The sequence below is a fragment of the Idiotropiscis lumnitzeri genome, chromosome 1 (genome assembly GCF_059441095.1).
Source record: "Idiotropiscis lumnitzeri isolate Australia: NSW breed Sydney's pygmy pipehorse chromosome 1, RoL_Ilum_1.0, whole genome shotgun sequence".
Lineage (NCBI taxonomy): Eukaryota > Metazoa > Chordata > Actinopteri > Syngnathiformes > Syngnathidae > Idiotropiscis > Idiotropiscis lumnitzeri.
Genome location: NC_142391.1, coordinates 37,308,501 through 37,321,342, shown reverse-complemented (window position 1 = coordinate 37,321,342; position 12,842 = coordinate 37,308,501). Strand labels below are relative to the sequence as shown.

The following is a 12,842-nucleotide window of genomic DNA, read 5'->3' as shown; positions in this document are numbered from 1 at the left end:
CTTTCCAAAAAGAGAACGGATGCAACAATATGATATGTTGTTGTTATCGGGTGCACCATTAGGGGGCACTGGGGGGCAGTTGGGTGTGTGTGTGTAAACCTGAATATAGGATTAGAGTGGATTGGAGGAGCTGGTTGTTGCAAATAAAGGCTGGCCGAGTTGGGTCAGAGCAAAGAAACAGGATGTGTATTTTTCTTAGAAACCCCCCACTTAAACATGATGCACACTGGTTTTGAATCGGCTGCAGCCAGAACGAAACAAAATTTCTCCGTCCATTCATTTAAAACAACACGCATCGACCTTGCTAACTTTTTAGCAAGGCATACTGTCAGCAGCACTCTCTTCCGGTCTGCTGCGCAATTAGCGTTGGATCGTAAACAAAAGATTTGATTGGCTCAAATCAGTGACGCCTTTTCCGTATTAACTAGAATTGCAGCGCCAACGTTTGCGAATGCGCCCTGAAAAAAATTCATCATATATTGGTCATGGGTCCGGTCCGAACCATCGCGGGGTCCGGATCCTCACCGCGGTGCGCCATTTGGTGATGCCTGCACTACACCATCGCCTGAGACAGATCATGTGTTCGAAAAAGGTTGACATAAACTCTCACCAATTTTAATAACCATGTGACTGCTTATTTGTGTTAAATATACCACCGCTAGATGGTGCTACTGCAGCAATAACAATTTATATAGAATAAACTCGTGAACTCGGTTGAAGTAAAATATTGAAAGGCTGACGTCCGGTTAAAACCGAGTGAAAAAAACGTCCACATTTGCCCTTTGATAGATGAAAAATTAAAAATTTTAAATTATATGAAACCGTTTTTTCCAAATGAACATCAACACTGACTTTAGAGGTAGCCAAAATAGGCAGAACTAATACACTAGTTTCCCTCATCTTTCTGACCACCACAAAGGGTTGTTTTTTTAGTAGCATCATCTTTTCTCCCATTCACATGTTGAGTTTTTAAAAACTAATTTCATATAAATTCTCAGTGAATACAAGAGCCTTTTCGGAATTGTTATTATGATTCATTTATGGTCTAATTGAGTCTGGTGATTTTTTTTATTTAAATCACGTAAAATATTACTGACTAAACGAAAACTTAAGATTTTCTCCCACATACTTTTCAATGTCGTTCAGTCGGCCTTGCTCTCATTTCGTACTTATTTATGCACACACTTTATGCATTATTCATTCTTTGGGAATAATCAGTTCAGTCTCATGCTGGAATTTATATACACACGCGCGCACACCCCCCCCCCCCACACCCCTACACGCACACACACGTGCATTTCCTTCCCAAAACAATAGAGAAAAAAACTGTAAAAATTATAAGTAATATTCTACATACTTCATAATTAAAAATGTTAATTTAATAGCCACAGGTGAATATTCTATTTTGGAATAATCGTTAAATTGTGCGTAAGGGTCAAATTCAAAATATGCTTTTATTCTGAAATGAAACACCGGAATTAGATTTGTCATTGTAAATGTTACCTGACATATTGGCTGAATTTTCTACCACTCACCATACAGGTGCGCTCGGGCATCGGCGTTGTAATTGTTTGAGGGTTGGAAAATGTGACGTTAGCTGGACTTGTGCGCATGGACGGTGACTTCTCGCACCCGCACGGCCGACTTACTGGCACATCGAGGCACTCGAGCACGGCGGAGCAACAAACTGGCAAAGGAGACAAGCGACACTAAAGAAGCGAGGAGTCCTGTTTTCTGCGTTAATGTTGGACGGTTGTTGCGCTGCGCGATTGTAGAAGACGATTTTGACGTTTTTCCACACCAACAAATGTGAAGCATCGCGTTGCTTGGAATATTTTCGTCCACCGCCCCCCCCCCCCCTTTTTATCCTTGTGATTTTTGAGCGGGGCCAGTGAAATGTAGCTTCTGCTTGACAGCTGTAAGGCACCAAATCTCAAGCCTACAGGTCTGTATGACATTATCAATCCAAACGTTATGACATTGCATGTTAAAAGAGCCCAATATGTGGCATTGTGTCTGAATCATATCAGTCAGAATCATTTTTTAAAATAAAAATCTACTTAGATTGTCTTGGCAAGATGATATTCTCTTTGCTAGGCTTGATAGCATCTGTCACCCCAGTCCAACCTGAAGATCATCAACATTTCTTTCTTTTTCATACGGCTCACAAACATTGAGTCACAAAACGGAGTCGCTACTGTACTGTGGTGTAAAGTAGACAAAGTGGATACAAGCTTTGGATCCAACTGGAACTAAAAAAAGACAACTCAGCATTTGTTAACCATTGCACCTTCCTGTCATTTTACAGCAAGTCACCCCTCCCCCTGTTTACCTGCTCCTGAGGAGGAACTGCTGCAGCTCCTTGTCAACATCTGCCACTTTGGACCCTGGAGGCTGCTGTTTGTGTTAATCAGGGAGTAGGCAGCGGAGGACCATGACTGAAAGCAGACCACTGAAGCCGCTGAGCTAAGCTGGTTCCAGTGTGGCGCAAATGACAATTTTCGGGAGTGATATTTGACTGACAGGTGGTTCTCGGTCTAACCTGCAAAAAGACGATGGCTCGCCCTGGTCCAGGCTTGCTGCTTCCCACAAATGGGCTGGGCTACCCTCCCCAAAATCTGGCCAGAGTGGTGGTCTGGGAGTGGATGAACGAACATGGGCGCTGGAGGCCCTACAGTGCAGCAGTGTGCCACCATATTGAGAACATCCTGAAGGGGGATGCCCGAGGAACTGTAGTTCTGGGGCAGGTAGATGGCCAGTTATCTCCTTATATTGTCGACCTGCAGTCGATGCATCAGTTTCGCCAGGACACGGGTAAGAGACATGTCAGTTCCACAAAGGTTGTTGGTAATATCAAGTTGGCCTTTCTGTCTAGCATCCAAAAACACATACAGCTCTGGTAAAAATTAAATAAGATAGATACCAAATAACACTAGGCCTTTTTTCAGTGTATATATAATTTTTCTTTTTTTTTTTTGGTAAATTCATGCTCAAAATACGATATCTTCATATTATTCAATCATTCCTCGCAAAATAGGAAAATCAGAGAAGCTGAAAATTTTGCAGAGGTGTGATTTTTTTATTTTTTTTCCCACAGCTGTTTGTTTTGGTCATAGAAAACCTCAGCTTCCCCAAAACAAGGGTTGACAAAATATATCAATGCAGCAATGCTTCTTTTACAAGGCACTAATGTCAAATATTGATAAATTTCAAGAATATCTGGGTGCTTAAAAGGAAAAACAATTATTTAGTTTTTTTGTGGCTCAATAATTGTCCATGCGAGGGAATTTCTCAAACAAGAGGATAAAAATGAAGCTCAGGAGTCAAATTGAAAAGAGAATGCAAGTATGCTGTGAAAAATATATCACAGAAATTAAAAGAACACAAGTGTAGAATATTACTTGGCTACTGAACAGATACATTTCACAGTTACCCATTTTATATGTATGACTTTTTCATTATCCCACTTGAGGATAGGTAGTGTGGCCCATACACAGTTGTTAAAATATGATGTGGTTCTATAATTAGGTAAATCGTGCTTCCTTTGCATATGTGGTCACATCGTCTCTCTTTGGGACTGATTAAAATGAAGCCTTGATGTGTGAGCCACACAAGTCTTATGTAACGTTCAAGGGAACGAACGAGAGTCGTCAGTGTCCTGGCCTGCTTTGGGACTTGTGCGTTAGGAACGTCCAAACGCCATGAGGTGCCCAAATGAAAAGGTGCTGCGATCATTTATTCATTCTTACGTGTGGCTGGAATGTGGCGACCTTGCTGAAGGGCGCCGTGCCGATGGGGAGACACATTTATCAAGTAAATGGTGCCCGTAACTTGAAGCAAAGGTTTCTTCTCCAGATGTCTGATCCATGTGATGAGTTTGAAGTAGATGCACGAATCACATTTATTATATACAATTACTGTTGGAACTGTGCTCCTCGTTATCATGTTCTTTTAATGTGTGGAATGTGGCTCCATTTGGAAGCGAGTTGAGCATGCCATTTCAGTGAGCCATTACTCTGATGACATGACCAAAGTTTTCGAGTTGACTTATATCACAAGATTAAAGTGCATCACATGCCGTTTCAAAGCAAAATCCAGCCGGGCCAGTCTTTGTGTGTTTTTATTTGTGACATGACAGATGAGAGTTGCCCTTTTTTTTAAATGGGGCCAGATGTTTTGGTTTTTGCTTTACTCCACTGAAGCGTCGTACATTCTCACCAACCAGTCGCCATGTGTGTGAGTTCATTTACTGTTGAGTCAAGATAATGTACATTCGGTAGTTATTCCCACCATGTTCATATGGTATACTCTGAGTGTCACTCCAGGAAACGTTCCTATCAACTGAGAGAAAACAACAGGAACACGCTCTCTCTGAGATAATTTAATGATATTACATAACATCCATGTAGTGATACACAGTGACTAATGTGTGTATCCAAGATGACCTTGTGTGTATTGATCTGTATTATGTAAATGTGCATAAATTCTGCTTACAATCACTTGCCAGATTAGGTAAACCTTGCAAAGGGATTTGTCTGTGCCAGGAGTAAAGTTGAATTCTACACAACACTCCAAACAATATGATACGTTATTTTAATGCCTCTCAGATGTTGTCGATCAAAACTGATCACATTTATTTGCAAAGAAAATTCCTTACTTCTTCCTGTATTAGGTAGTTAAGGTGCACCTGTCCTGTGAGAGTAGACGCATTGTGGCACACAAAACGAGACTCTAAATCGCTGTTACACCTTTAGCTGCATTGATAGATGTCAAGATCACGTGTACGTGTGTGGGTGCGTGTGTGTCAGTTGGTTCTACGAGTGGGTTTTTGCTTGGCTATAAATTCCACTCCATAATATTGAATGGTGTGCCTAATACAAAAAAAAAATCTATAAAATGCTGTAAATTTGTAATAATACGTTACGTTTCTTCTGACACCTTTGAAACATTTCTTCTCAAGTTGCATGTCTTCTCATATTCAACGCATTCTTGCTTTTGTTTTATGCTGGAAAAGTAGAGAGCATCCATGTCAGCATGACTGTCAAGTTTTCTGTCGTGTAAACATGGTTTAGTGACTGGTATCGGTACAAAAGTGCCATGTGTGTCTATGTTGGCTGCAAGAAGAGCCGAGCCGCCATTTGTCAGAGATGAGCACGGCACCGGTGCCAGACGTTTATCGCTGCTTGTTGTGATGTTGTGTGTGTTACCTTCCCCGCAGCTGGTATAAACCTGTCACATGAAGCCCTGACGGACAGCAGCCTGATCAACTGCTCCCATCTCCTCTTTGTTCTCTTTGTGTTCACGCTGCGCATGTCTTACAACCACAGACTGCAGCCATTAATTCAAGCTCCGATGATGCTTTCAGAGTTTAAAGCATGTTAGTTGGAAAGTGTATTGGATGTTGGTCACTCTTGTGGCTCAGGGGGTAAGGTGAGGCTTGAGGACTGTCCCAGTGGAGAAATGTTTTTATAGTAGACTAGAGGAACCTTAAGGTTACTTTTAGGTGGTTTCTTAGTCAAGTGCTTGAAAGTTGTTAAGACCAAGACTTTGCTTTGGAGCAATCATCCCGCGCAATGCTTCATATACGCTACAGTTGAAGCTTAGTTTTATGCACAGTGTGGATGAATATCTGGCTGATTCTTTTTGGCTCACAGCCAAGCAAAATCGATCTGTTCTGTTCCCAAGAGGGCTGCTTGAACCTCTAAACACTTGAGTAGACTGATCCCCTTTTCACTACACCCGCTCCCACCTGCAAAACTCACAAGCTTATCTGCCATAGCCGTCATGTACCCACTCTCGTGGCCTCTGTTTCACATTGCAGCTACTGCCTTTGCTTCCCGACTTTGTTTTTGCCATGAGCCACAAGTGACGCATTGACACGCAAGTGTGCACTCAGGAATGACTGCTAAGCTGTCAAGGTGGCTCTGAAAAAAAGAGTCTGGTGTTTTAAGGCTCTCTCAGATGCAATTATGTGCTGGCAGAATGGTTAGGGTGATGAAAAGTTTCCTGAGAAGGACATTCTGACACTGCACACAGGCAGCTGGAACTATCATTAAAAATAGCCAGCACAAAATATATTAGATCACAAATATTTATCTGCTTTCAAAATGGAAAGACATATTACAGTAGAAAATGCTGATTTCAAAAGGCAAAAGCTGATCTTTTTTTGTACTTTATAAAAATGAAAATTGACGGAATCACTTTCTTAAAACTATAACTTCAGCTTGTGAGTTGAGGCGACGATTTTGTTTGGTGTCTTTAGATGCTTTTAAAATTGAGCTGGAATTAAATTGTCGACTTAATGTTTTTCCCCGTCATTTCATAAACAAGAATTGATATACCTTTCTTTGTCTTAGTGTGTTTTGCCTGCAACAATTGTTCCTTGTCTCAACTGTTTTTTTTTTTTTGTTTTTTTGTTCAAAAATATTTTGGTTTCTCGTTCTCCTTTGCAGATTTATAGAAGAAATAATAATTCAAGAGTAGAAAGAGATACAGACTTGGTGTAGACCGCCCTGCTATTCCACTCCACAACCACCCTCACACGTTTCTAAATCTTATCTTGCGCTTAAGAAATGCAAAAGAAATCTGGTGCTCCCACATCAGGTATCTCTTTGCAGCTGGGAGTTTCTGTAAACAGTACTAAGGGAGAGGATTTTGCAGAAAGGGAGTTATCGCACCTATAAGATAAGGAAAAGGCAAGAGGAATCTGCATAAATACTCTGGCTTTGAACACGAGATATGCGCTAGAAGAATTGGAGTATAAGGGGGAAAAAACGGCTTTAGTTGACTTTTCATGAAGCATGAGTCATGTGATATAAGCAAATTACTGTATACACAATAAATGGCAGTGTGGTTGGCTCCCTCGCCTGACTTCATTTGTTGTAATTAGACCATTTTTTTTTGTTGCTGTTGCAGATTTTTAGGTTATTGCCACCAGGACCCCTACCATTGATTTGAAGTGCTTCTTCTTGGCTTATAAGAATGGCGCACATGTTGGTTCTGTGACATTCATGCGACTAGAAATAGATCAGTCAAAACCCTCTTTAGCGGTTCACTTTTTATCCAATTGTTCCATCAAAAAATTCAAATGAGGAGGAAATGCTTTGTGTCCCCTCCTACGGCTGATACATTAAATTGCTCATTCTGCACGGGCTATAAGAGCGAAAGGAAGAAATGTAACATAGTTAATAGTTAAATCTTTCATTTGTAGCCTGGTAACAGCAATTCCTCTGACGATTATGTGGCTCAGAGCTCCTCATGTTCTGATGTCTGTTCTGCTTTGCTCAGAAAAATTGGTTTTTAACTTGCAAAGTACATGCAGTACAACACTGCTAATGATGTAAGAAGGCAGTGATTTATCTTTTTTTTTTCTTTTCATGGAGCGGCGTATGTAGTAAATGTTCATGGAACTACTTTGGTGGTCTGTGGGTGGAAGGAGTAAAAAGTCCATGTATGTAAATTTTAAAAGTCAGGCGCTGCTTGTATCAGAAAAACAGCTTGAAGAAGCTCTATACTTCTATAATTGGGGTGGGGGGGGGGCTGGCCCTCATTTGGATATATTTATTAATTTAATTGTTTTCCAGATAGAAAGCAACAGTCCAGGAGGAAGGAAGCATGCAGATGCCGCCAAGCTGCGCATGTTTGCCTGCTGTTAAGCTACCACTCACAAGCAGCTTTTTAATATGGCCTCATGTGAACAGCTGAGTGTTCCAAAAGTTAGGAATGTAGCAGTATAAACACTTCTCTCGGAAACAATTCAGTCGTAGTCTTAATAAAATAGATCTCTGATATCTCACTGCGATGGCTGAAGTATAAAATGAAAAAGTTCATTTTCTGTATTAGACCCAATTTGTAACCAATAACTGATGTACCTCTGGTCAAAAATCAAGTCACATCGGATCTGAACATAGCTCTTATGTTTCTACCACATCATTTTAAGTGATCATCCCACTATTTTCAAGATTCCTCAGATTCATTTTTAATGAGAGCTAATAGAAGATGCTATTCGACATTTTTCTTGTTGTACATGCATTTTTGCAAGGAGTTTGCAGTTACTAAATGTCAATGTTTGGGATATATCGAGTTAACCTGCTTTGATTGAGGTATTGTAGTTCTTTTCAATTTTATATGCCTTACATAAGATCTTTAGGATGGGTTTAAATCATCTGACAGCTGGTTCTTATCTATCTATAACTGGTCATGCATGAATAAACTTTGGGTCGTTGTCCTTTCTGTCCACATCTGGATGGCATTTAGTGACACAATTCTACATCTCTTCACATCTGCTTTCAACTTAAGCGTTTCATGTTCTCCGACTTTACAAGGGCAAAGGCTCAAATCAGACTAACGCTCCTGTTATAAATGAACTTTGAATATAATGCTTTTCAGCGTTTTGGTTATAGTCTATAGAAAGCAGATGTTCATGGGGTCGCGTGGGATATATGATGATCAACAGAAGGGTGTAGTCTGATGTGTACAGAAAGCGTCATTTAACCGAAACCAAAGCCACAATGACGAAGCTCGAGCTGCCATCGGTTATAGAGAACCAAAAGTCACATTCTGTGTTGCTCTCACTCTTCGCTCTTAGGCCCTGACTGTGCAGTGGCAGCATGCTAAATTTTGATTCCAAAATGAAAGCCCAAGGTGCTTTTGAGAACGTGTCATTGTCCCAGTGTGAGCTCTCACAGTGGGCATTTCACACTTGCTAGAAAGCATCTGACAGTCACTGTACTGTGAACTGTGCCATATTGTTGGCTATTAGAGCATTAAGCAATGGAATAGAATTATTAGTGCTGAAACTCTAATTGGCCAATGATGTTTCAGCAAACTGCTTCATAATCATTCTTTGTGTGCATGGCAGTGAGCGACGAGTGAGATGAATAACCTGCTATATTGAAAATCACATTAGACCATACAATACTTACTTTCACCATGTAAAATTACTTCTGTTTTGATTATTTCCTGGGAGAGCACTCAGCTGCATAGCATTGTCAGACATGTTTTACTTTTGATGACTAAGATGTATTATACTGGCTTATCAAGGTGAGCTTTAAGGCAGAAACCTTCGTAACATCCATTTTCTTTTTGTAAGCATACATATAGACAATTTTGATAAACGAGGTAGAAATTAATGAGGTCAAGTCAAGTAAATTTTATATGTATAGCCCTTAATCACAGACAGTCTCAAAGGGCTTTACATAACCACAATCGACATCCCCGATCTTAACCCCCAGGAGGGCAAGGAAAAACTCCAAAAACCTCATTAGGGAGAAACCTTGAGAAACCTTGAGAAGGGACCACAGATGGGGGAATCCCCCTTCCAGGATGACCAGGCTGCAATGGATGCCAACTGGGCAACATTTGACACATACAATGATGCTATGCAATAATAGATGAGATAATGTGAGAGTCAATTGAATGAAGTGCTGCAGGAAGATGACTTCAGTGGAGTGGGTCCTCATCCAGGGCCGTAATGTCCATGGCAGCATATCCGAGGATGAGCCTTCGATCTTGTACCGGTCAGTTGGTGTAAATTCAGAACAGCCACTTCCAAGTGAATCACCATCACCTAATTCCCAAGTCGGGGAATTGGGAACAGAAAAGAAAGAACAGAAATTAGAGTTTGTCGCAAACCGTACTTCCCAATATGGACAACATCGGGACGGGAGCGTAGATATGTCAAGCATTTTGCATCCACATCCGACTTGTGGTCGGGTCGCAACATGGATCCCTGATTGAGCCTGACTGTGCATTACATAAACGACAAGTGGCGACGGCGCACCAGAGTACTCGAGACGGCACATTTTCCTGATGATGCACACTTGTTTATTTGCATAGACTTTTTTCCCATTTTATTTAGCGTTTTATTTGCCGACCACACTAGCTCCTTTGCACATGGCGTTATTTATATTGTTTACAAGAGACCTTCACACAAATCTAGGCCTTTGCACATGGCATTACAGCACCTTGGCACAATCGATTTGCAGAAAAGATTTTGCGAGAGGTACTCCTTTTCTCCTGTTCTTTGTGACATTGTTCAAGTCATGCAAAGCAAGCTATTTGGAATGTTTATACAAATGATTTTTGTACTTTTATTTTTCATTGAAAGTAATGTGTACCAGTTGGTCAATAAAAAAAAACAGTTAATATGCATTTCCTGCATTTATTTTGATTTTGGTCCACGGGTGGAAATTTATCGTGCATTTATCGTTATCGAGGTAAAATTGCTTAATTTATCGCGATATTGATTTTAGGTCATATCGCCCAGCCCTACACTGACCATATGGGGACACTTGCCAGCAACAGTTCTTTAGGCGGATGCTGTATATATTACATATTCTGGTAAATGAGCGTCAGTAAGACACTTGTGAATGCATTATCAATATCGATGAGGACCTCACAATCTATTCATGTGTTAATGATAAACATCCATCCATCCATTATCTGTTCCGCTTCTCATCTCAAGGGTCGCGGTGGTGCTGGAGCCTATCCCACCTGTTTTTGGAAAGTAGACATAGTACACCCTGAACTAGTTGCCAGCTAATTGCAGGGCGCACAAAGGCGTACAATCATCCACTCTCACACTCACACGTAGGACATGTACAATATTTATACAGTACAGACACGTCATCATTGTCACATAAAAAACTGAGGGAAAATGATTGCTACCCTTTCTCAGTTTATATGGGACTGAACAAAACTCAAACAAACATTGTAGATTTGTGTTGTCATAGGAAAGTGAAGCGACGTCTTCCGGACTGCCTATATAGCCAATCAAAGCCAGCGATCACAGTCAGTATATCATATTAGACAGATGATAGTCAGTCGTATTTTATTTTTATTTTTTTTCTCGTCTGTCAACAAAACAGGCGTCTGTTTAGTGACGGACTGATAGACCGGTCTGTCAGTCTAACGAAATGCCCACCTCTGCTGTTTTACACTGACAGTGCTGACCTGTGGATTGTATTGGTCTGACTGCAGTTGTTCGTTTCGCTCTCCTCTTACGAAGCAGTAGCAGCATACTGACGCATGGTGCTATGAAACTCAAATATGCAAGAGACATCCACTCATTCGCGCTGATCTCCTCAACATGCGCCTCTTTTTTTAGCATTCATGAATACACAGGTAGACCAACACATGTTCATGCACATATCATACCTACCCACACACAGTGAGTCAGTGAGTGGCGAGGACAGTCACGAAATCCTCAGATTGTGAAGGTTATTGCAGTGTCTGATGCTTGGCTGCACAACTGGAGTTTGCACACGGACCGGTTGCAACTTATTTTTGTAGTTGTTGTTTTCAAGCAATACCAGCAGTCACATTACATGTAACTAGTCTGCATTTTTTTGTAAGGCACATTGCTGGAGCAAGTCATTTTAAAGGGATTTAGAAAAGGCAATCAAGGCATAAAGACAAAAATGAAAATTAATACTACAATTTAAACAATGCAATAAAATAAAAAAATGTAAAAGATACGTAACCAACCAAAAAAAAAAAAGATTGGAGATGGAAAAAAATTTCAAATAAACAAAATAAATAGAAAATATCAGATTAAAGTTTCCGGTCAGAGTGAGTTTGCATTTGATTTAATAAAAGGCAGACCGTCTTCAAGTCTTGATTCAAAAGAATGCAGAGTTTCTGCAAATCTTTAATTTTCTGGGCCTTTTTTTTCGGATATGTGATGCATAAAAGCGAAACGATTCTTTTCTCTTTAGTTTTAACTCAGGAGACAGAAAGCAGAACTGTCCCAGAAGACATGTTGTCTCAGAGTAGAAAGAACTGAGGGTGCCTTCAGTTTGCAAGTAGTTAAGCCTCCTGTTCTCCCAATTTTCTGGCAGCAGAACCTATTAGTGAGACCCTTTTCTATTGCTGTGTTCACTTCCCAGGCTTAGGCCAAAGAAAAACATCCCCCTTTTTTTATTGTGCCTTTTCATAAATCCTCCACCAATCATAGACATCCTCCAGTATTTCTCCTCCAATCTCTCCTTCTTGTCCTTTTTTTCCCTCCAGCTCTGTTGGTTTCCTGTTTTTTTCCCCTACCATCTTCTTTTCTTCCCCTGTTTCTTGCAATCTCAGTCAACCATAACCAAGGCTTTTGCTTTGTGCATCCATCGTGTTTGCCGACAAAGACCAAATGAAGCTTGTGGGAATCCAAGTGGCAGCTCACGATAGTGGTACATTGTAAAGAGCTGCAAATGAATGTGTCATATAAGCATAGAAAATGAGCTTTGATGTGTGATTTTTTTATGAGAGAAGAGGAGCAGAGCTGTGATATTGAAACCTACAATGCTGTTAAACCAGCTTAATGCCGACTGTCATCCTCATTATTCTGGTGTCTGATCTCAGCTTGGTTGTTAATGAGCAGCTAAATGCTCTTGCAGAACCCATCGACTGTGCAGGTATGATGATGGCGGCTCACGAACAGTGAAATTATTTGTCAGTGATATATGCATTAAGAAAAAGAAATCCTCACTATTTACAATGTAAGTTTTGTTTAGGCCAGATGTTTTCTCCTAGAATGTGTGAGATGTATTTTTACCCGCTCACGAGCATTCTGTTTCTTCAACTTGGATTTACGGGATTTGGTTGAGTTATTTTTTGGGAAAGTGCTTCTTTCTCCTCTCACCATGCTGCACTGTTTTCTTTATGGGCAAACCTCTAATGGGCTTCAGTTATTTTCTTTACGATCAACTCAATAAATTATCATCGCATTTATCATCTGGCGTTGACTGCAGTTTTTGCTTTTTAATTTTTGTGAGTATGTTCTGTGGCGTCCGCATTAACCCATGATTTGTTTGAAGTGTAAAATAAAAGGAAAACCTTGACGTACCAGCTTGTCA

General features: G+C 40.5%; 1 protein-coding gene across 2 annotated transcripts in view; it reads left to right on the top strand.

The window, feature by feature from the left end:
• Positions 1 to 1,509: 1,509 nt before the first annotated feature.
• dtx1 (deltex 1, E3 ubiquitin ligase) overlaps positions 1,510 to 12,842 on the top strand; it is a 28,166-nt gene continuing 16,833 nt past the window's right edge. For both annotated transcript variants that reach the window (XM_088299380.1, XM_088299371.1), the window contains exons 1-2: positions 1,510 to 1,945; positions 2,309 to 2,814. In XM_088299380.1, coding sequence (XP_088155506.1) covers positions 2,556 to 2,814 — 259 coding nt within the window. In that variant the 5' untranslated portion in view covers positions 1,510 to 1,945; positions 2,309 to 2,555. The remainder of the gene's footprint in view (positions 1,946 to 2,308; positions 2,815 to 12,842) is intronic.